The sequence below is a fragment of the Notolepis coatsorum genome (assembly GCF_963971535.1).
Source record: "Notolepis coatsorum genome assembly, chromosome: 8".
NCBI lineage: Eukaryota > Metazoa > Chordata > Actinopteri > Aulopiformes > Paralepididae > Notolepis > Notolepis coatsorum.
In genome coordinates, this window is record NC_140172.1 from 81,933,262 (window position 1) to 81,954,922 (window position 21,661).

The 21,661-nt window shown below is 40.9% G+C and overlaps 1 protein-coding gene across 3 annotated transcripts in view; it reads right to left on the reverse strand.

Annotated features, from left to right (window-relative positions):
* lamc2 (laminin, gamma 2) overlaps window positions 1-21,661 on the reverse strand; it is a 130,088-nt gene that overhangs the window by 27,500 nt on the left and 80,927 nt on the right. For all 3 annotated transcript variants that reach the window (XM_084320823.1, XM_084320824.1, XM_084320822.1), the window contains exons 12-18: window positions 14,449-14,605; window positions 12,073-12,278; window positions 10,628-10,707; window positions 8,367-8,504; window positions 6,944-7,088; window positions 3,364-3,513; window positions 1,895-2,009 (exon numbers count right to left, since the gene is read on the reverse strand). In XM_084320823.1, the coding sequence (XP_084176949.1) occupies window positions 1,895-2,009; window positions 3,364-3,513; window positions 6,944-7,088; window positions 8,367-8,504; window positions 10,628-10,707; window positions 12,073-12,278; window positions 14,449-14,605 (991 nt within the window). The remainder of the gene's footprint in view (window positions 1-1,894; window positions 2,010-3,363; window positions 3,514-6,943; window positions 7,089-8,366; window positions 8,505-10,627; window positions 10,708-12,072; window positions 12,279-14,448; window positions 14,606-21,661) is intronic.

The following is a 21,661-nucleotide window of genomic DNA, read 5'->3' on the forward strand; positions in this document are numbered from 1 at the left end:
TTTAACATATTGAATAAATAATTGTATATTCATTCATATATATTTTTTTACAATGTAAAATAATTTCCCCTCACAGTGTCTGTGTGTCCATGTAAACGATGAGGAACGCAGCCATAAAGGAATGGTTTCCTTACGCAGTAAAGATAGTCAGTTTTGTTAGTTTTAGATAACTAGGCTATATGACTGCATAACTCGTGAATGTTATTTGTGGTGCTATGTGCATGCAAGTTAAAGTTATAACTACATTTTCTTCCAAACTAATGATTGCAGAGGTCGGTTCCAACTGCTGACTTCCGGGAGGCGTTACCTTTACTTTTTATTGCACTGCACTGTTGCATCATTTTACTATCTACTCTATTCTACTATTTTATTGCACTGTACTCTGTCTATTGCTTTTTATTACAGGTTCAAAACTGTCATGCTTTAAAACTGTGTAGGACCCAGGCCTAGAACTGTGCCCTGAGAGAGGGAACTGTGCCCTGAGAGAGGGAACTGTGCCCTGAAGGGTCAAAGTGGGTAACAAACAGGAGGGAAGACTGTCAGGTTTTAAACTGTGGATACCAAACAGAGAAGGTAAAGACGACTTTGAACTGTTAAACAGTAATCCAGAACAATTTTATTGCACTGTAAAAAAATAATAATTTTATATGTCTGCACTTTATGTGCACTATTTTACTATTCTATCTTACTCTTTTTATTATTGTCTATTTAAAACTGAATCAAACCATAAACAAGTTGGCCTGTTGGAATGTTAGATCCTAATGTGAAAAACTGGGATTTTATATGTCTGCACTTTATGTGCTCATTTTATGCCTGTCTTTTTTCTGTTGTGAAGCACTTTGAGCTGCAGTTTCTGTATGAAAGGTGCTATACAAATGAAGTTTATTATTATTATTATTATTATTATTATTATTATTATTATTATTATTATTATTATTATTATTATTATTATTATTATTATCGCAGCCTCAGAGCCAGGTCCAGCAGGCTCAGAGCCAGGTCCAGCAGCCTCAGAGCCAGGTCCAGCAGGCTCAAGGACTCATACTACCATCAAGCCATCAGACTCATGAACACTATTTAGTCATTCTGATTTTATTGTGTGTATTTATGTATTTAGTATTTTAAGTATTTTATGTTGATTTTATTCTATGTTGCCATGCTATTGCCATGCTGTAGGTCGAACGGACAATACCTGAGAATTTAGCTCTTTTTTGTACGTGAAATATGACAAAGATGCAACAATAAAGCTGAATCTGAATCGGTTTGTGTTACAGTAATACAGTATAGAGTATATATTGCTCGGACTTGGTTGAAAGAAGGAGCACGTTCAGTGTTAGATGTAACACTGTCTGAACGGCACAGGAAGTCCTTCATTCCAACAGCCATTAGACTCTATAATGCATCACTGTGCCTCACTGCATCACTGAGCACAGGGTGACAGTACAGCCTGGCAAAATCTTCCTGAACACTTAAAAAAAAATTTACACTTCCCACAATCTTCCTGGACACTTCACACTTATTACTGTACATTTGACTGTATATTTCTGTAAATATTTGGCTGGATAGTTTATATTTAAGATTTTAGAATGTATATACATACCAGAATGTATATCCCGGACCGTCTATTATTCTTTATTCTATTTTATTCTTATTTTTAATATTATTATATTCTTATTTTTATTTTAGTCCTATTGACTACCTAAATGTTTATTGTTGTTCAATGTGAGCAATCTGTAGTGCCGAATTTCCCTCAGGATTATTAAAGGATTTATATTCTATTCTCATACTGTACCTCTGAGATTGTGTTACAGTAATACAGCACTCTGGTGGAGTATAGATCATACTGTACCTCTGAGATTGTGTTACAGTAATACAGCACTCTGGTGGAGTATACCTCTGAGATTGACCAGCACATCGTTGATTCCATCCATGTTGTCAGTCAGTCCACTGAGGGCAGCTTGGGTGTCAGTCTTGGCTGAGTTCACTCTGTCCAGGAGCCGATCATGGACCTTTGGGAACGACATAACATCAGACAAACGGTCAGACTAACATTTCAGATGTATTTATTTTTTAGATTAAATTCAAAGCTTCACTGTGTAGGAATAAAACATTTTTAAATCTATGGTTATTTTCTTAATTAAGTGAACAAAGAGTCACATAGAAAAATAAGCTCTGGCGCAAAGTGGAGAGAGAAAGATTCTGAAGAGAGAGAGGGAGAGATATAAAGAGAGATATGGATATACAGAGAGAGAGGGGGGGAGAGAGCGAGATGGATATACAGAGAGAGAGAGAGAGGGGGGAGGAGAGGGGGGAGAGAGAGATACAGAAGGAGAGAGGGGGGAGATGGATATACAGAGAGAGAGAGAGAGAGAGAGAGAGGGGGGGGGGGGATATACAGAGAGAGAGAGAGGGAGGAGGGGGAGGGATATACAGAGAAAGAGGGAGAGAGAGAGGGGGGAGAGGGATATACAGAGAGGGGGAGATGGATATACACAGAGAGGGAGAGAGGGGGGAGAGAGAGATACAGAAGGAGAGAGGGGGAGATGGATATACAGAGAGAGGGGGAGAGGGATATACAGAGAGAGAGAGGGTAAAATGTGAGGAATAAATTGTAAAGCGCTTTGAATAAATGCATTTTATAAATGCAATGCATTTATATACAGAGAGCGAGGGGGGGTAGAGTGATGGAGAGATGGATATACAGAGACGGGGGAGAGGGAGAGAGAGATGGAGAGATGGATATACAGAGAGAGAGAGAGAGAGAAATAGATAGATAGATAGAAATAGAGGGAGAGATGGATAGATAGAAAGAGGGAGAGGTGAATAGATGGGTAGAGAAAGAGGGAGAGATGGATAGATAGAAAGAGAGAGAGAGAGATGGATAGCTAGAAAGAAGGAGCGATGGATAGATAGAAAGAACAAAAGACAGAGATATGGGTAGATAGAAAGAGAGAGAGAGCTGGATAGATAAAGAGAGAGAGAAGAGCACTCCTCTTCTTCAGTGTCTCCTAGCTGGCCAGAGGAGAGCACTCCTCAGCCAAAGCTCATTTAACCTGTATTTATATTCATTGTTTTATGATTGAACCTATTTTGATCAGGAGATCTGTTGATTTATCAGATTTCCACCACAGATGAATAGATAAAGAGAGAGAGAGATGGATAGATAAAGAGAGAAAAGGAGAAAGAGAGAGAGATGGATAGACAGACAGACAGACATAAAGTGGATAATCTACTGGTATCTAATTTTGGAAGAAGCTCTTCAGTGAAATCTTACTTCTGCTGCCTGAGAAATAGAGATGTTGAAATGAGCACATTATGAATAATCCACTGTTGTGGAACCAATAGATGTTCTGGAAGCAGTACCTGTTGGGAAGCTTTGCCCTGAGCGAGGAGGTCTCCCACCGCTGCCCTGTCCCTCTGGATGTTCTCCTGAAGCTCCTGGTAGTCCGTCACGTTATTTTCCACCTGGCCTTTAACGCTGTCCAGCCTGGCAACCACGCTGGCAATCTGGTCCTTGTGTGTGTGTGTGTGTGTGTGGGGGGGGGGGGGGGGGGGGGGGGGGGGGGGTGCAGTTAGTCACACACACTTCTCTCAGCTCATGCTATGTCATGCTAATTTCATTATGTTTAAGATGTGGTGAAGGAATAGTGACAGCAGACAGAAGTACTCTCTATGACTGCACTCACTTATTGAAGCTTTTGTACTGTATATGTTTGTATATATCAAGGTGCCCTTCTATTTTCCTAATATTATATCGTTACAGTAACATTGGTAGTTATTTTCTGCTGATACGCCACTGCCATTGTCTTCCATTGTGTCTTAAACATCCCATAAACCCACGTAAGTCACGAGATCTGACTAAAATGTAGGGCTGACCCCTATTAGTCGAATAGTCGACTAATCGATCGAAAGTAGCCGTAGTCAACTGCCAACCTCTTAGTCGAATGCAAAAAAAAAATGTTAATTATTATTTATTTATTTTTTAATTACATTCTTTCCAAAATAAAAGAGGCCTAGAAGCGTGGCTAACGCTAATGGCACACATACCAGAGGCTAACTGCCTAAGAAAACAGGCACAGAGGCACTGAAAGAGAATTTCACCCATCTAGACTAGACAAATATCAAGATGTATCCATCAGTGGACCAATTGCATGCTTTTGCAGAGGACAAGAAGCCTTCCGTTGACTCCTTCAGACATCAAGCACCCCCACAGCCCAAATGGAACGATACATATTTTTTTTTATTATACTTTTTTTTTATTTCTTTTTTATACTAATAGTCGACTATCGGCTCATTGCGGCCAATCAAAGTCGACTATCCAAATCCTTAGTCGGCGACAGCCCTACTAAAATGCTAACATCTTACGATTCAGTGCTGCCCTTATTTCCACTATGAATGTTCTTGTATAATTGTTAAGTCAATGGATTTGTTGTTTGGAGGAGAGTGCATTATGGGTCATGGATGGGGATTGGGGCCCAGAGATGCATCATTCGCACAGGGGCCCAGAATCTCTTGTTACGCCCCTGAATACAGTATCTGAGGAAGAATTCCTCTTTTTCCTTTTTAGATACAGTATCAATAGAGCACAATAGAGTAACTTTCCAAAAAAAAAAAAACAAGAAACCTTTCAGGAAAATAAATGCACTTCAGATGTTTAGTTAGATGTGGTGACTTTCTTCAGTTTATGTGGCGTTTAAGACACATTGTAAGACACACTGGAAGTGAACGGAAGTGGAGAATCGGCAGAAAACAACATTTTTGTATCAAAGCAAGAATGACTTGGACCCCACATTTAAAAATATTTATACAACGGCATGCAAATTTCTCGATTCTGATTGGCCATTCACACGTCTTTATTGGAAACAATCCACGGTCCTGGGCTCAGGACCCGCCCACAACCAAATCACATAACCCTCCCCGGCTCACTCCGGGAGAAAACAGGATCGCGGAAAAACAAATGGTTATGTTGAAAGCACCATAACGACTAAATATGAAGCGATTCTGTCAAGGGGAATGTGTTAGTATTTTAAACAATGTTGGATGATGTAATTGATGGGTCTTGACTCAATCTAGAACAAAAGAAAAATCGCGGATTGATTGATAGATTAATTGATTGATTTAAATTTCTTCCTTCCTACTTTCTACTGCGTTCTCTCTCACACTGTCCGACGCTGGCGTACCCACAAACACACACACACACATACACACACACACACACACACAACACACACACACGCACACACACACTGTGACACACACACACACACACACACACACACGCACACACACACACACACACTCCTGTCTGCAACAGCGGGGGAGTCAGACTGAGAGAGAAGCAGCGCTGTTTTAAGTGAGCATGGTCTATTGAATTGATTGATTGGTTGATTGCTAATTTTATTACTGTACCCCTGGTTTCCAACTGGTTAAGTTTAGGCTAAAAGAAATAAATAAAAAAATAGGGCGAAGAAAACGTTTTTTTCCTATAGGGCAAAGAAAACGTTTTAATAAATTTTCAATCAATCATTCCAATAATACACAGTTGGATGTGTTAGTTGGTTGGATGCACTTCAAGCTGCTTCCACATGAGGCAACTTCTCTCAAGCATTCCAATAATACACAGTTGGATGTGTTAGTTTGGTTGGATGCACTTCAAGCTGCTTCCACATGGAGTTGTGGGAACTACTTTTTCTGGCGGATGGTTTTTTCAATAAATCTTCGATTAATGTGTGTTTATTGTATAGAAATAAGGTTGGATGAATCTGGCAGTTGTATAAAAGCTTTACACCACGTGCAGTCGTGATTTGTGACCAATAAACCATGCCTAGGGGGGTCTAACGACCCTCGGCTGCGCCTCGGGCCTAACAACCACCCCTAGGCATGGTTTATTGGTCACAAATCACTCCTGCGTGTGATGTAATGCTTAAATATATATTTAAGATATCCATGAAAAAACAGGTAGGTTTACTATATTTTCTAGTTTCTATATTGAGACATTAGAAAGGGTAACGGAATAGGGGAGACACAGAAGAGAAGGTTCTTTATTGAGACAGTAGGAAGGCTGAGATGGAGACAGAGTAGGGGAGACACAGGAGAGAAAGTTCTTTATTGAGACAGTAGGAAGGCTGAGAGGAGGACAGAGACACAGGAGAGAAGGTTCTTCATTGAGACAGTAGGAAGGCTGAGAGGGAGACAGAGTAGGGGAGACAGGAGAGGAGGTTCTTTATTGAGACAGTAGGAAGGCTGAGAGGGAGACAAGAGTAGGAGAGACACAGGAGAGGAGGTTCTTTATTGAGACAGTAGGAAGGCTGAGAGGAGGACAGAGACACAGGAGAGAAGGTTCTTCATTGAGACAGTAGGAAGGCTGAGAGGGAGACAGAGTAGGGGAGACAGGAGAGGAGGTTCTTTATTGAGACAGTAGGAAGGCTGAGAGGGAGACAAGAGTAGGAGAGACACAGGAGAGAAGGTTCTTTATTGAGACAGTAGGAAGGCTGAGAGGGAGACAAGAGTAGGAGAGACACAGGAGAGAAGGTTATTTATTGAGACAGTGGGAAGGCTGAGAGGGAAAAAGAGTAGGGGAGACATGGGAGAAGGTTCTTTATTGAGACAGTAGGAAGGCTGAGAGGGAAACAGAGTAGGGGAGACACAGGAGAGTAGGTTCTTTATTGAGACAGTAGGAAGGCTGAGAGGGAGACAGAGTAGGGGAGACACAGGAGAGTAGGTTCTTTATTGAGACAGTTGGAAGGCTGAGAAGGAGACAGAGTAGAGGAGACACAGGAGAGAAGGTTCTTTATTGAGACAGTAGGAAGGCTGAGAAGGAAACAGAGTAGGGGATACACAGGTGGTTCTGGTGGAATTTGATCCAATAGGTCAGCAGGGGTACAGTACGTTGGAGAGACCTTCTAGATCACAACATTAACTCTTACAGCGACCAGCAATTTACCTTCAGAGCATCAGGGATGTTGGGCTCCAGGGTGGCCAGCTGCTTCAGCATGTCACCTGCCATCCTGCTCTCATCTGCAGCCTCACCACTCAGGAGAGTGGCCTGCCTCTCCAGGGCCTTGACCTGCGCTGAAGTCTCGTCGTACCTATGAAGTGGGAGCGGGAGATTCCAATATTACCAATGGGCTACACTGCCCTGCAGAAGCTAACTGCAGTGACTATGCAAACAGTGAAACTGAGAAAAATGGCTTGAAAGTCCTTGACTATCCAGCCAAATGTGTTGTTGGTAGATTAGTGGGAGTGCACTGATTGAACATGTATTAATGAAGTAATGCATGAAAAACCATGACCACAAATTTGACCCATGACCCCAAAATGCAGATACTTCACTCTGCCTTTGGATTTCCTTAAATAGCTATACAGGTAATACAGAATTTCTTTCAGTTTTCTTTGTGTTTTCAGTATAACAAAAACTATTTTTTATATTTGAATATTTTGCAATTGTATTTAATAACTTTGTTTATGTTTTGTTTATGAATGTTATGAATGAAAATTAGCTAGCTTAGCACCGGTATGTTTACAGACGTTTGAATGACCGTGAAGTCACAAAGGATACAGCCTTCAGGGAGCAGGTAGGCTAAGTTAATGGGTTAACCAGTCAATCATTTGTTTTAATGTGTGAGGGGTATGCACTAGTCATCAGCTAACCACCAGTCATCAGCTAGTTGGCTTGAGCTAGGGTAACATTAGCTAGCTTAGCATGACTTTATCATCATTGGGAGAGTTGGGTTTCTTCATAGCTTTTCCTTATCATTAGGGCACAAGTATCTTGTGTTTTATTAGAAATACAATCTGGGAACCTACTACATGGTTTTATTCACGTCCAGGTGATTTAGATGAACCTGTGACAACTGTCTTAGTCCATAGTGTAACACAGGAATTTTTAAACTGGCCGTAGTTCCCCTAAAAGATGCAGTAAAGACATAACGCACCTTATGTGAATACTACAGTACTACATCAGATCATATATTTAGCATTTTAGCATTAGCATTTTTAGATTATATATTAGATTCGATTTAGATTGGATTATTAGATTATATATTGCATATATTTAGCATTTCGTTTTTTTCTCATATTATATATTAGATTAGATTTAGATTATTGGATGAGATTATATATTGTAATTATTTATTGTAGGGCAAATATAACTGAGGGCATACATACCCTCATCTCGCACCTTGTCCAGAGTTAATTATGTTAATTATATTGATTTGTTATATTGTTTACACGGCTTTATACTACCTGTACCTCCCTTCCCCCCTCCCCCATGCTGCTATGATGCCTGAATTCCCCCAAGGGGATCAATAAAGGAATATCTTATCTTATCTTAACATCGTTGGCCCAGACAGAAATAAATAACTCACTTGTTTTTCAAGTTTCTGATGATCTCCTTCAACTTGTTCTCCTTGGTCATGATGGTCCTCATCAGGGCCAAGCCCTTCTCAGAATCAGCCAGGGCGTCGTTGGCGGTGAGCTCAATCACGTCCACCTCGCTCGTGTGTCTGATGTGACATACAATATATTAATGTTGTTTAACCCTTTCACTACCACACTGCCAAAGGGTTAACCCTTTCACTACTGTACCACACTACAGAATGTTAACCCTTTAACTATCACTACCACTGGTAGTGAAAGGTTAACCTTCTGTAGTGTGGTAGTGAAAGGTTAACCTTCTGTAGTGTGGTAGTGAAAGGGTTAAAGAAAGAATATTATACAGGAAAACCTTGTAACTATATAGGTTTCCTGTTTTCTAGCTTGAACTGAAAGGGACACTGACTGACTGAGTTTCACAAAACCTAAGACACTCATGAAACCCATTGGAAAAACGTTGTCATTTCATAATGTGTCCATTAAAAGGTAAGAATTCTCCTTCACTACTGAACAGCTTACTTTTTATTTGTATTATATATTAATTTTATTTTAGTAATTTAATTAAATGTAATTTAAAAATGTTTGGTGATTTTATTTAATTTAATTTTTTAATCTTTTTCCCCCTCCTTTTTCCTCCGTTTTTCTCCCATCCCAATGTTAGTCGTTATGCCAATTCCCAATCCCCTTCCTGGTCGCTGCGCACCTACCCCCTACAGTCAGTCTGGGAGAGTGGAGGCTATCACATGCTTCCTCCGACACATGTGTAGCCAATCAACCGCTTCTTTTCACCTGGCAGCGCGGACTCTCACTGAGAGGGTGTAACGTGTGGAAGGATCACACTACCCCCCTTAGATCCTTTCCTTGCTGAGCAGGCGCCCCGACCGAACTGTAGGAGTCGCTGTTTACAACGACCAGGACCCACCCCACCAGCTTTCCCACCCCTAACACTGCCAATTGTGTTAGTATGAACGACCAGCCAAGCTGGTAGCAACGCCGAGAGCTGGGCTCAAACCCAGCGTCTCCTGCGTTGGTGGCGAGTGCCTTGCCCACTCACCACCTAGCCGCACTGTATGTTTGGTGATTTTTAAACCTTTACTTCTACTGGAGTAAAATATTAAAGGTCCACTTCACCAAAAAAAAACAATGCTGGTTTATTTTGCAAATAATTTCACACACATTCAAAAAAACTCGCCACCAGAATATCGCCATCATTACAGGCACTGAATCCTTGTGTTGTGTTAATTACAGCATCATGAAATTATGACAAAATAGCAATGCCTTATCTTATAGGGACTGCTACTGTACCTTATCATTTCATTGAGCTGTAATTAACACAACACAAGGATTCAATGTCCCCGATGACATAACTGGTGGCCATATTCAAATTAATTTACTCTCAATTACTGTCAGACTAAATTAATGTGTTCAACAGTTTCTAGATGTGTGTGCGAGATTATTTGCTAAATAAATCAGCACTGCCCCTTTAAGTATTTACGCCTATTTTTACTTGAGAACATTTTATTTTTGAGTAAAATTCAATATGTCATTGCGTTCCAATAATGACGATGGAAATCTATCACAGAGAATTAGGACACACAATGTATGATGAATTTCCACTCCAGGCCTGTTATTCACAAAGTGTCAAAAAACAGGAATGACGTTGATCTCGGATCAGCAATCAGCTAGCTCATCCTTGTCTTTCATCAAAGACAAATGGATCTGAGATCAGTTTCCTACACTGGGATGCTTTATAAACATGGTACACTAATAAGACTATGTAGAAATGTTAGGTTTCATGATACTGGCTAATAAAAAGGTGGGTTGATGGACTGCATTTATATATATATATTATCCAAAGCACTTTACAAGTTATGCCTCACATTCACCCATTCACTCATTCACTCACACATTCACACGCGAACGGTGGAGGCAACCATGCAAGGTGCCAACCTGCTCATCAGGAGCAGTTAGGGGCTAAGTGTCTTGCTCAAGGACACTTTGAGGACACGCTGCCGGGAGGAGCCGGAATCGAACCGGCAATCATCTGATTACCAGACGAGCGCTCTACATCCTGAGCCCCCCCGAATGTTGATGCCCCTTCTACATGTATGACCTCACATTACATTCTAATGATGATGTGAGGATGATGTCATGGATGATGTCATGGATGCTGGCCTTTGAAAGCTATGGAGTTCCGTGGTCAAATTGTGATGGAACATTCCAAAAAGCCGTGTGCCTGAAAGCGTTGCCTCACTTCTCAGCGAGGTCTGTGGAGATCTGGACCAGAGTGGAGAAGGTGTCTGTGCCCAGGGCTGCATCGCCGAGAGGCAACTCCTACAAGGAGATAAGGAGGGAGCAGAAATAATTAACTGGGTCCTGTTACCAACATAATAGTCACCATTACACACCATTGTAATATTTTATCATTTTTTATCATTTTTTATTTTATTTTAATTTTGATTATATATTAGATTAGATTTAGACTATTGGATTATTAGATTATATATTGTATTTAGCATTTAGCATTTTAGTATTTCGTTTTTTTATATTAGATTACATTTAGATTATTAGATTATATTGTAACTATATTTATTGTAGGGCAAACATAACTGAGAGGGTATACATACCCTCATCTCGCACCTTACTGCCCATATGCGCATGTCCAGAGTTAATTATATAGTATATTGTTTACACTGTCTTTTTATTATATTTAAATTTTTACTTCTCCACTGTACTATAATTATGTGACCTGTACCTGGCTGTATGTCTTCTATACCTGTACCTCCCCCCTCTCCTTTAGAGAGCAGAGGGCGGCTTATAAAAAATTGCTTCGATAAAATATAACAATTTTAGTAAATTGTATAACTAAAGCCGCGTTTGCACTGCAGGAACTTTCCCCCAGAACTACTTTTTCAGAAAACTAAGACCAGGGTCTAAACAGAAGTTCCGGGTGCTTTTGCATTTATGCAAATGCATTTACAAAAATCTGCTCTGTTTCTTTTCAGCAAATTAGATTGTATGAACAAAGCAGATGGAATGTTTGCAGCTCAAGTATTTAAAGATCGTTATTAGACAATTCGGGCATGCATCGTTTGGAAATAATCATGTCATCTGGACTGTTGCGAGTGCCCCTTGCTATTATAAACAGATATATCTAGTGATGTGCCAAAAAACATAATTCTTTTCAGCAAATCTCTTAGTTACAATTAGATTGTATGACTAAGCAGATGAAATGTTTGCAACTCAAGTATTTAAAGATCGTTATGGGCAATGTGTTCTAATGAGATGCTGGAATGTCTAGAGACCTTTTTTACACGTCACTAGACTCATTTGCCCAATCTCTGCAGATATTTTCACCACGGTGCAAATGCAGAAAACAATGGGCCGAAAGAATTTAAAGTTCCCCACAATGCAGTTCCTGGCGATTAGAGCTCCTGGTAGTTCTGGTGCAAACACGGCTTAATATTAGCTGAATGAGCTAGCTAGCTTAGGTGGTTGATGGTCGCTAGTTTTGTTGCTAACATTTAGTTTATCTAAATAAACATGGGGTTAGCTTAAATTTAGCCTGACAAAATATTGCTAACCTTTGGATATAAAATATTATTTCTTCCCTTCAAAATATCAGTGAACTTTGGAGCCCTATTTAGCCATTAATACTTTTTTTTGCCAATGACAGGAGCTGAAAACGGCTTCACTCACAACAGATTTGATGAGAGACTTGACATCCTCCAGTTTGTACTGAACCTCCTCGATGAGCCTCTGGGTGCCTGAGACCTGCTTCCTGTAGCCCTGGTGCAGCTGCTGGATGGTCTCTGCTGCCTCAGAGATGCCATGGATGTCCCGGCCCTCCGTCACGCGGCTCTGGCTGAGCGCTGCCAGACGGACCTGCAGGCTCCTCTCTGCTTCTGTTTCACACAGGATACTTATTACATCTCTCTCATCTTGTTCGCAAACAGACAGTCGGGGGTGAAAACAAATAAAAGAAGGATATAAAGCAGGTAAAGTCAGAGGGACATATACTGTAAGTGGGACTTGAATGTTCACAAAACAACACTAACAACAGTATATATATCAGTAACTGTTAGTGAAATACAGTTAGGCTACCCAGATGCTATTATGCCCCCAAAACAAAAGATTAGCTGCTCTTTCAACCCCAAAGTAGGTCTTAGTCAGGTAGGTACTGTACTGCAGACACGTTTCAATAAAGCCCATGGCTTATTGAATGAATCAGCAAGGAATGCCGGTTTTAATATAAATAAATAAATAATAATAACTTTATTTGTATAGCACTTTTCATAAAGAGGTTGCAGTTCAAAGTGCTTCACAACATAAGCGAGCATACATTTTTTTTTTAAATTAAATACAAATAGATAGAGAGGTAGCAAGGTAAGGCAAATCACAGTTCTTCAGTAATACAAATAATAAAATAGAATAGATTAGATAGAGCAAACAAGTGCGGTTTGATTCAGTTTAAAATAGGCTAAAAATAATAAAAATAGAACGGACAGTAAAACATTTTTATAAAAAAAGTGTGACAACAGAGCAGTCCGTCGCTCTAACATACAACAGAGCAGTCCGTCGCTCTAACATACAACAGAGCAGTCCCTCGCTCTAACATACAACAGAGCAGTCCGTCGCTCTAACATACAACAGAGCAGTCCGTCGCTCTAACATACAACAGAGCAGTCCGTCGCTCTAACATACAACAGAGCAGTCCGTCGCTCTAACATACAACAGAGCAGTCCATCGCTCTAACATACAACAGAGCAGTCCCTCACTCTAACATACAACAGAGCAGTCCGTCGCTCTAACATACAACAGAGCAGTCCCTCGCTCTAACATACAACAGAGCAGTCCGTCGCTCTAACATACAACAGAGCAGTCCCTCGCTCTAACATACAACAGAGCAGTCCGTCGCTCTAACATACAACAGAGCAGTCCCTCGCTCTAACATACAACAGAGCAGTCCGTCGCTCTAACATACAACAGAGCAGTCCGTCGCTCTAACATACAACAGAGCAGTCCCTCGCTCTAACATACAACAGAGCAGTCCCTCGCTCTAACATACAACAGAGCAGTCCCTCGCTCTAACATACAACAGAGCAGTCCCTCGCTCTAACATACAACAGAGCAGTCCCTCACTCTAACATACAACAGAGCAGTCCCTCGCTCTAACATACAACAGAGCAGTCCGTCGCTCTAACATACAACAGAGCAGTCCGTCGCTCTAACATACAACAGAGCAGTCCCTCGCTCTAACATACAACAGAGCAGTCCCTCACTCTAACATACAACAGAGCAGTCCCTCGCTCTAACATACAACAGAGCAGTCCCTCGCTCTAACATACAACAGAGCAGTCCCTCACTCTAACATACAACAGAGCAGTCCCTCGCTCTAACATACAACAGAGCAGTCCCTCGCTCTAACATACAACAGAGCAGTCCGTCGCTCTAACATACAACAGAGCAGTCCCTCGCTCTAACATACAACAGAGCAGTCCCTCGCTCTAACATACAACAGAGCAGTCCCTCGCTCTAACATACAACAGAGCAGTCCCTCACTCTAACATACAACAGAGCAGTCCCTCACTCTAACATACAACAGAGCAGTCCCTCGCTCTAACATACAACAGAGCAGTCCCTCGCTCTAACATACAACAGAGCAGTCCGTCGCTCTAACATACAACAGAGCAGTCCCTCGCTCTAACATACAACAGAGCAGTCCGTCGCTCTAACATACAACAGAGCAGTCCCTCACTCTAACATACAACAGAGCAGTCCCTCGCTCTAACATACAACAGAGCAGTCCCTCGCTCTAACATACAACAGAGCAGTCCCTCACTCTAACATACAACAGAGCAGTCCCTCGCTCTAACATACAACAGAGCAGTCCGTCGCTCTAACATACAACAGAGCAGTCCCTCGCTCTAACATACAACAGAGCAGTCCCTCGCTCTAACATACAACAGAGCAGTCCGTCGCTCTAACATACAACAGAGCAGTCCCTCACTCTAACATACAACAGAGCAGTCCGTCGCTCTAACATACAACAGATAAATAAACCGAGAGTCTTGCCTGTGAGTCCGTCTACATCTCTCTGCATGTGTAACACCAGCTCCTCGGCCCTCCTGAGGGTGCTCTCCATCTGGGCATTGCTGGCCGGCGAGGCGCCTCCCTCCACACCTGCAGACAGTGCCTCCAGCTCCCGCAGCTTCTGACTGTAGCCTTCCATCTGTGGTACAACACATAAGATAAGATGTTCCTTTATTGATCCCCTTGGGGAAATTCAGGCATCATAGCAGCATGGGGGGAGGGGGGGGGGGGTACAGGTAGTAAAAAAGCAGTGTAAACAATATAACAAATCAATATAATTAACTCTGGACATGTGGGCAACAAGGTGCGAGATGAGGGTATGTATGCCCTCTCAGTTATATTTGCCCTACAATAAATAGTTACAATATAATCTAATAATCCAATAATCAAAATCTAATCTAATATATAATCTGAAAAAAATAACTAAATGCTAAATATATGCAATATATATATTTTTTTTTTACATTTATTTTGTTAGTCATCAAAGGTACAGTTGAATACAGTACACATTGAATGGCACATTATGTATTTTCCCCCACTCCCTCCAGGGTTCCCACAGACATTGCAAAATTAAATTCAAGGACTTTCTCAAAATAAAATTAAAAAATAAAAGGATACAGTTCACTTTTAAGTGCTGTTTTCTATAGCAAAAATGTATAATAATAATTAATAAAGAAAAAAAATACACATTTAATCGGATCCAATATTTATGGCTCAAAGCCAATCTCCGACAATTAGCAATACCTTGTGTCAAAAACAAGCACTAAGCATTTCAAGGACCTTGTACGAACCCTCCCCCCTCCCTCCCATTTTCCCTCCCCTATCCTGCCCAATCCTACAAATACACAACAGAAAACATAGAACATACAAACACATATCTCTCTCACTCATCCTTCCTTCTCATTGTCCTAGTGTCTTTAGCTTGGCTATGTAACCAATAAAAGGGCCCCATACTATTTTTTTTTTTTTTTTTTATCTTTTCCCCCCTCCTTTTTCCTCCGATTTTCTCCCATCCCAATGTTAGTCGTTATGCCAATTCCCAATCCCCTTCCTGGTCGCTGGCTGCGCACTTACCCCCCACAGTCGGTCTGGGAGAGTGGTGGCTACCACGTGCTTCCTCCGACACACGTCCAGCCAATCAACCGCTTCTTTTCACCTGGCAGCGCGGATTCTCACTGAGAGGGCGTAGCGTGTGGAAGGATCACACTATCCCACTTAGATCCTATCCGCGCTTAGCAGGCGCCCCGACCGAACTGTAGGAGTCACTGTTTACAATGACCCGGACCCACCCCGCCAGCTTCTCCCACCCGCTAATACTGCCAATTGTATTAGTGTGAACGGCCAGCCAAGCTGGTGACAACCCCGGAGCTGTGAGCTGGATTCGAACAGGCGAATCCAGCCGCTCCGGGGGTTGGTGACAAATGCAATCTCTGTTACGCCACCTGACCGCCCCACGGCCCCATACTATTTTAAACTTTTCACTAGACCCCCTTAGGTTGTATTTAATTTTCTCCAGATTTAAAAAGAACATGAGATCTTTGAGCCATAGGGATGCTTTGGGGGCTGCTGGTGATTTCCACTCTAGCAAGATCCTTCTGCGTGCTAGTAGGGATGCAAAGGCAATTCTATCTATTGTTCTTCTCCTAACCCTTTGGTGATCCGGTCTTGGTAAGACTCCAAAGATGGCTATTTCTGCACTGGGAGTTAGCTCCATGTCAAAAGCCTCGGCGAGGTGTTTGAAAATAGCTGTCCAGAAGCTGTGTAGGCGGGGACAAGACCAAAACATGTGCGTCATATTTGCTGGGGACATGTGACATCTACAGTATTACAAGAGTCTGTAATATTGGGATATATTTTGGCGAGTTTAGAGTTTGTGAAGTAGATGCGATGGACCACCTTAAATTGCATCAGATTGAGCCTGGAACAGGATGTACTATCATTTACTCTGGCCAATACTCCATTCCAAATATTCTCATCTATAGCATCACCCCATTCCTTTTCCCAGTCCTCTTTGATTTTATCAAGAAATGTTTCTGTGTTACGGGAGATCAGGGTGTAAATCCTTGATATAAGACCTTTTTGATTTGTGGGGATGTCCAGAATTGTGTCAATTACTGAGTTGGAGATAATAGGGAAGGAGGTATTATGTTGTTTAACCCAGTTTCGAACTTGAAAGTATCGGAATAAATGAGATCTCGGGAGGCCAAATTTTTCACACAGATCGCTAAAACTACAGAAAACCTTATTGGTGTATAGGTCCCTCACTCTAACTAGGCCTGACTTTTGCCAGGTCAAAAAGGCTGCATCAGTGTGGGGAGGGATAAAGAGGTGGTTGTTGCAAACGGGGCTGTGGCTGGAGGCGCGCCTGAATTGAAGCCATATTTTCAAAGTCGATACAACAATTGGGTTTCTTGAAAATTTGGTTGGCCGGATTGGCAATTCAGATGAGCGCAGAGCCAATAGTGAGGTAGAATGACAGGATCCTGCTTCAGATTCACACCAACTCAGTGTCGGTTCTTGGGTCCATAAAATCATCTTGTGGATGTTGGCTGCCCAATAGTAGTTTCTTATATAAGGGAGTGCCAATCCCCCACCCTCTCTAGGCCTCTGTAAGAACTCTCTTTTGATTCTGGGGGGCTTGCCTCCCCATATAAAATGGGAAATCAGTGCATTTACTTTAGTAAAAAAGGATTTGGGTAAGAAGACTGGAAGGGATTGAAAAAGGTATAGAAAACGTGGAAGCACGTTCATTTTTATGCAGTTTACCCTCCCCGCAATAGTTATATATAAGCTATTCCATCTCTCCAGGTCTAATTTAAGCTTGGCTATTAGGGGTGAGAAATTATTCTCGATAAGGTCTGAAAATGTACGACATATGTTCACTCCCAAATACTTAAAACTGTCTTTAGATATCTTAAAGGGGAATTGCTTTTCAGGGATCTGTAAGGCTAGATTATTCACTGGGAAGCATTCACTCTTTGAAAAGTTAAGTTTGTAACCTGAAAAGGTTCCGAATCTATTCAGCAGTCCGATAGTCTGGGGGATGGTAGACAGTGGATCAGAAATGAATAATAATAAGTCATCTGCATACAAGGAGAGTATATGTTCCGAACCATATCCTTTTTTTTTTTTTTTTTTTTTTTGCATTTTTACAGCTTTTCTTGGTCACGCAGGACCGACAGAGGAGAGGGCGAACGGGAGAAGAGGTGGGGAGGACATGCGACAAATAACGTCGGGTGCTGGGATCGAACCCGGGTCGGCCGCGTAGGTGCGCGAGGCACTATGGTATGCGCCACGAGGGCGCCCCTTTCCGAACCATATCTAAAGATTCCTTGATTGGAGTTGGCGGATTTGAGCGCAATAGATAAAGGTTCGATTGCTATGGCAAATAGCAAAGGACTCAGAGGACATCCCTGGCGGGTACCTCTACCAAGAGTGAAATACTGGGATATCATCCCATTAGTACTCACAGATGCTTTAGGTGCCGAGTATAAAAGTGTTATCCAAGAAATCAATTTGGGACCCATACGAAACCTATTAAGGACCTCTAGCAGATACCCCCACTCCACCCTATCAAATGCTTTCTCCGCATCCAAGGAGACCACCACCTCTGGTGTCTCACCGGATGCAGGAGAATGAAGAATATTTAAAAGGCGGCGGATATTAGAGAAGGAGTTGCGGTTTTTCATAAACCCTGTTTGGTCTAATGATATGATACCTGGCATAACCTAATCTAGCCGCATGGCAAGTGCTTTTGCTAGGATTTTATAGTCTGCATTTAACTCTTCTGCCCCCTTAGCGACTATTTTGTGTTTTTTGCCTATATTTTTTTGTGTTTCTGTGTATAACGATGGCTGTGTTGATTATTATGTCATGAAATTGTGTTCGTTTGCTTATTTTCCATATTCACAGAATTTGAAAAGATTAGATTTTGAAACCCTCTAACACAAAAGTTAACAATATTAGTAGGGATGCTCGATATTGGCTTTTTTACCGATACCGATATTCCGATATTGTCCAACTCTTAATTTCCGATACCGATACCGATATCAACCGATACCGATATATGCAGGGTTTCCCCCCAAAAAAACTGAATAATTTCAGGTAACTAATAATTTCACTGGATGCATTCAAAAGGCTTTCTAAATGTAAGCATTATCTGTGCAAAATATGATCATTAAAAAAGTAAAAATTAACATTACATATCTCTTGTTGTTGAATTAAACCAACATGCATACTTTTGACAATAAATAAAATAAGAATTGGTTCTTACTTGCTTGCCTGGGTAAGTAAAGGTTAAATAAATGTAAAAAAAAAAAAAAAAAAAAAAAAAAAAAAAAAATTATTTTTTTTACCGATACCGATATTTTCCGATATCACATTTTACTGCCGATATCGGCCGATAATATCGGTCGGCCGATAATATCGGACATCCCTAAATATTAGCTTTCAAACCGTCCATAGTGGTTTATTTCTTGCCATTAGGGGGTTAGGGTTAGGGTTACCCAGACAGAAAGATTAGGAGAAGGTAAAATCTCATCCTTGTGCCCGTGCCCACCCCAACACTTGCTCAACAGTCCCCTAACCTAACCCTAACCCCAACCCCAACCCTAACCCTAACCCCAACCCTAACCCCAACCCTAACCCTAACCCTAACCCTAATCATAACCCTACAAACGGAAATATTTGGAATCTTTGATAGATATGTTGAGTTAGGTTCATAGTGGTATTCATGAAAAAAGAATTGGAACGAAATATTACAAATTACGTTTTTTATGACCTTGAACGTGATGCAATCTTTTCATGCACTAACGTGACAACTCTGTCAGTTACTTAACAAGGCACAAGGGTTAAAAGGGAGATAGGGCGGTAGGAGCTGCAGTCAGATTGTTCTTTACCCGGTTTTAATAGCAAAGTTATTGAGGCCTCAGTGAGAGTTGGAGGCAGAGCCCCTTGGTCCAGAGAGTGATTGAACATTTTTAACAGGGGGGGGGGGGTTAATTTATCTATGAATTTTTTATAGAACTCTATTGGATAGCCATCTGGGCCAGGGGCCTTGCCACTTTGTATCAGTCTAATCGAGTCTGCTATATGACCAAGTTCTAGAGTTTGGTCTATTTCGCTCGCTTGCGTGCGGGTTATGGATGGGAATTCCAGGTTGTCAAGAAACCCTGTCATGTCTGTATCATCCGCAGGGTTTGTGAGGTATAAAGCTTGGGAGTAGAATGTTTTAAAGGTCTCAATAGATGGGATGACTGTGAGTTCTCCGGAGGGAGTCCTTATTTGTTCAATTTGTTGGGATGTCGATCTACTCTTAATTTGGTGTGCCAAAAGGCGTCCTGCCTTTTCCCCATGTTCGTAGAAAGACCCACGCAATCTTAAAAGTCGTTTTTCAGTCTCACGAGTTGAAAGTAAATTATATTCCAATTGGAGATTTTGTCTTTCCTTGTCTAATTCAGGGGATGGGGATACTGATAATTTTCTGTCTAATTTTGCAATACTTTCCATGAGCTGTTCCTGTTTTTGTTTTCTCAGTTTGTTCTGTCTTGCAGAGTAGGATATAATCTCTCCTCTAACTACCGCCTTTAACGTCTCCCAGAGTAGGGATGGGGATATGCTGTCATGGTTATTGGTTATAAAGAATTCGTCAATCACCTTGGATATTGTTTGACAGAATCCATCATCACTTAACAATGTGCAGTCCAGCCTCCAAGGGGGGTGTGATTTTTGTAGGAGTGAGAATGCGATGTCAAGTAACAATGGGGTGTGTTCCGATATCACTATAGTTGAGTATTCTGTATTATTGACAGCCGGAATGAAATAATTATCAATATAGAAATAGTAAATTCTAGAGAATGTTTTATGGACCTGAGAGTAGAAAGAAATTTTTTTTTTTTTTTTTTAAACGTCATGGGTCCACACATCCTATTTGGGTCACAAATGATGTAATTGATTTGGCCATTTTAGAAAGAGAGACATTCTTTGGATTAGATTTGTCTAGCCGTGGGTCTATTGCACAGTTGAGGTCGCCCCCCAAAATCAAATGGTGAGAGTTCAAATCAGGTAAACATGCTATTACTTTTCCCATGAATGCTGCGTCATCCCAATTGGGTGCATAATTTATAGATTAACTAGCACTACCATGATATTATTAAGGGATCCTGAAACTATAATAAACCTGCCCTGGGGGTCTGCAGTAACCTTAGTTGGTCTGAACTGTACTGTTTTATGTATTAAAATAGCTGTACCCCTTGCTTTGCTACTGAAATTGGAATGGAAGGTTTGTCCAACCCAAGAGGCTTTCAACCTATGATGATCCTTTGTGGTCAGATGGGATTCTTGCAGGAAGGCTATTTCGGTTTTGCAATATATAATCTAATAATCTAAATCTAATCTAATATAAAAATGCTAAATATATGATCTGATGTAGTATACACTATTCACATAAGGTGCAGTATGCATAGTATATTGTCCTTTTAGGTTCCTATAGTTGTCCCCGAGGGATAGGAAAGATTGTGGAGTGGGATTGTGCAAAGGTTAGGAAAAGGGTGCCACAATAGGCCAATACTAGCTGGTTTAGTCTGGATAACCCGTTCAGTGCAACATTCATCGTACTGTAGTGACATTTTAGGATCCTTGGGAACCTTTTTTTGCCAACACTATACCAAAAATGTGAGTCCAATTCTAAAAACAGAACCTACTTATAAAATATGATTGTTCACATGAAAGTAAAAGCCATTACAATATTAATATAATATATAACTAAGTTACTAGTTAATACAATTATTTTGCTTGAACAAAAGTTTACTAGTAAATAAAATTACTTTGCTTAAACAAAAGTTTTGAGTATTGAGTATGAACTAGTGTGGTATTAGAGTACTTTTTAGTCATAAATAATTTTCTCTCAAAGCATACAGTATAATGTATAATTTTAGACTGAAACTCCTTCATATCTTGCATAGTGATTTTCGATCTTTATTGTCTTATATCGCTATGAACGCATTTTAATGAGCAGATGATTAAATCACTTTCATATTTCAAAACAAGAAAACTATGGTGGTGACAGAGTGAAGTAATCATGAGTTTGTCTGTCTAGCAGCTGTTTTGACTAATTGTCTGTCCAGCATCTGTTTTGACTAATTGTCTGTCCAGCAGCTGTTTTGATTAATTGTCTGTCCAGCAGCTGTTTTGATTC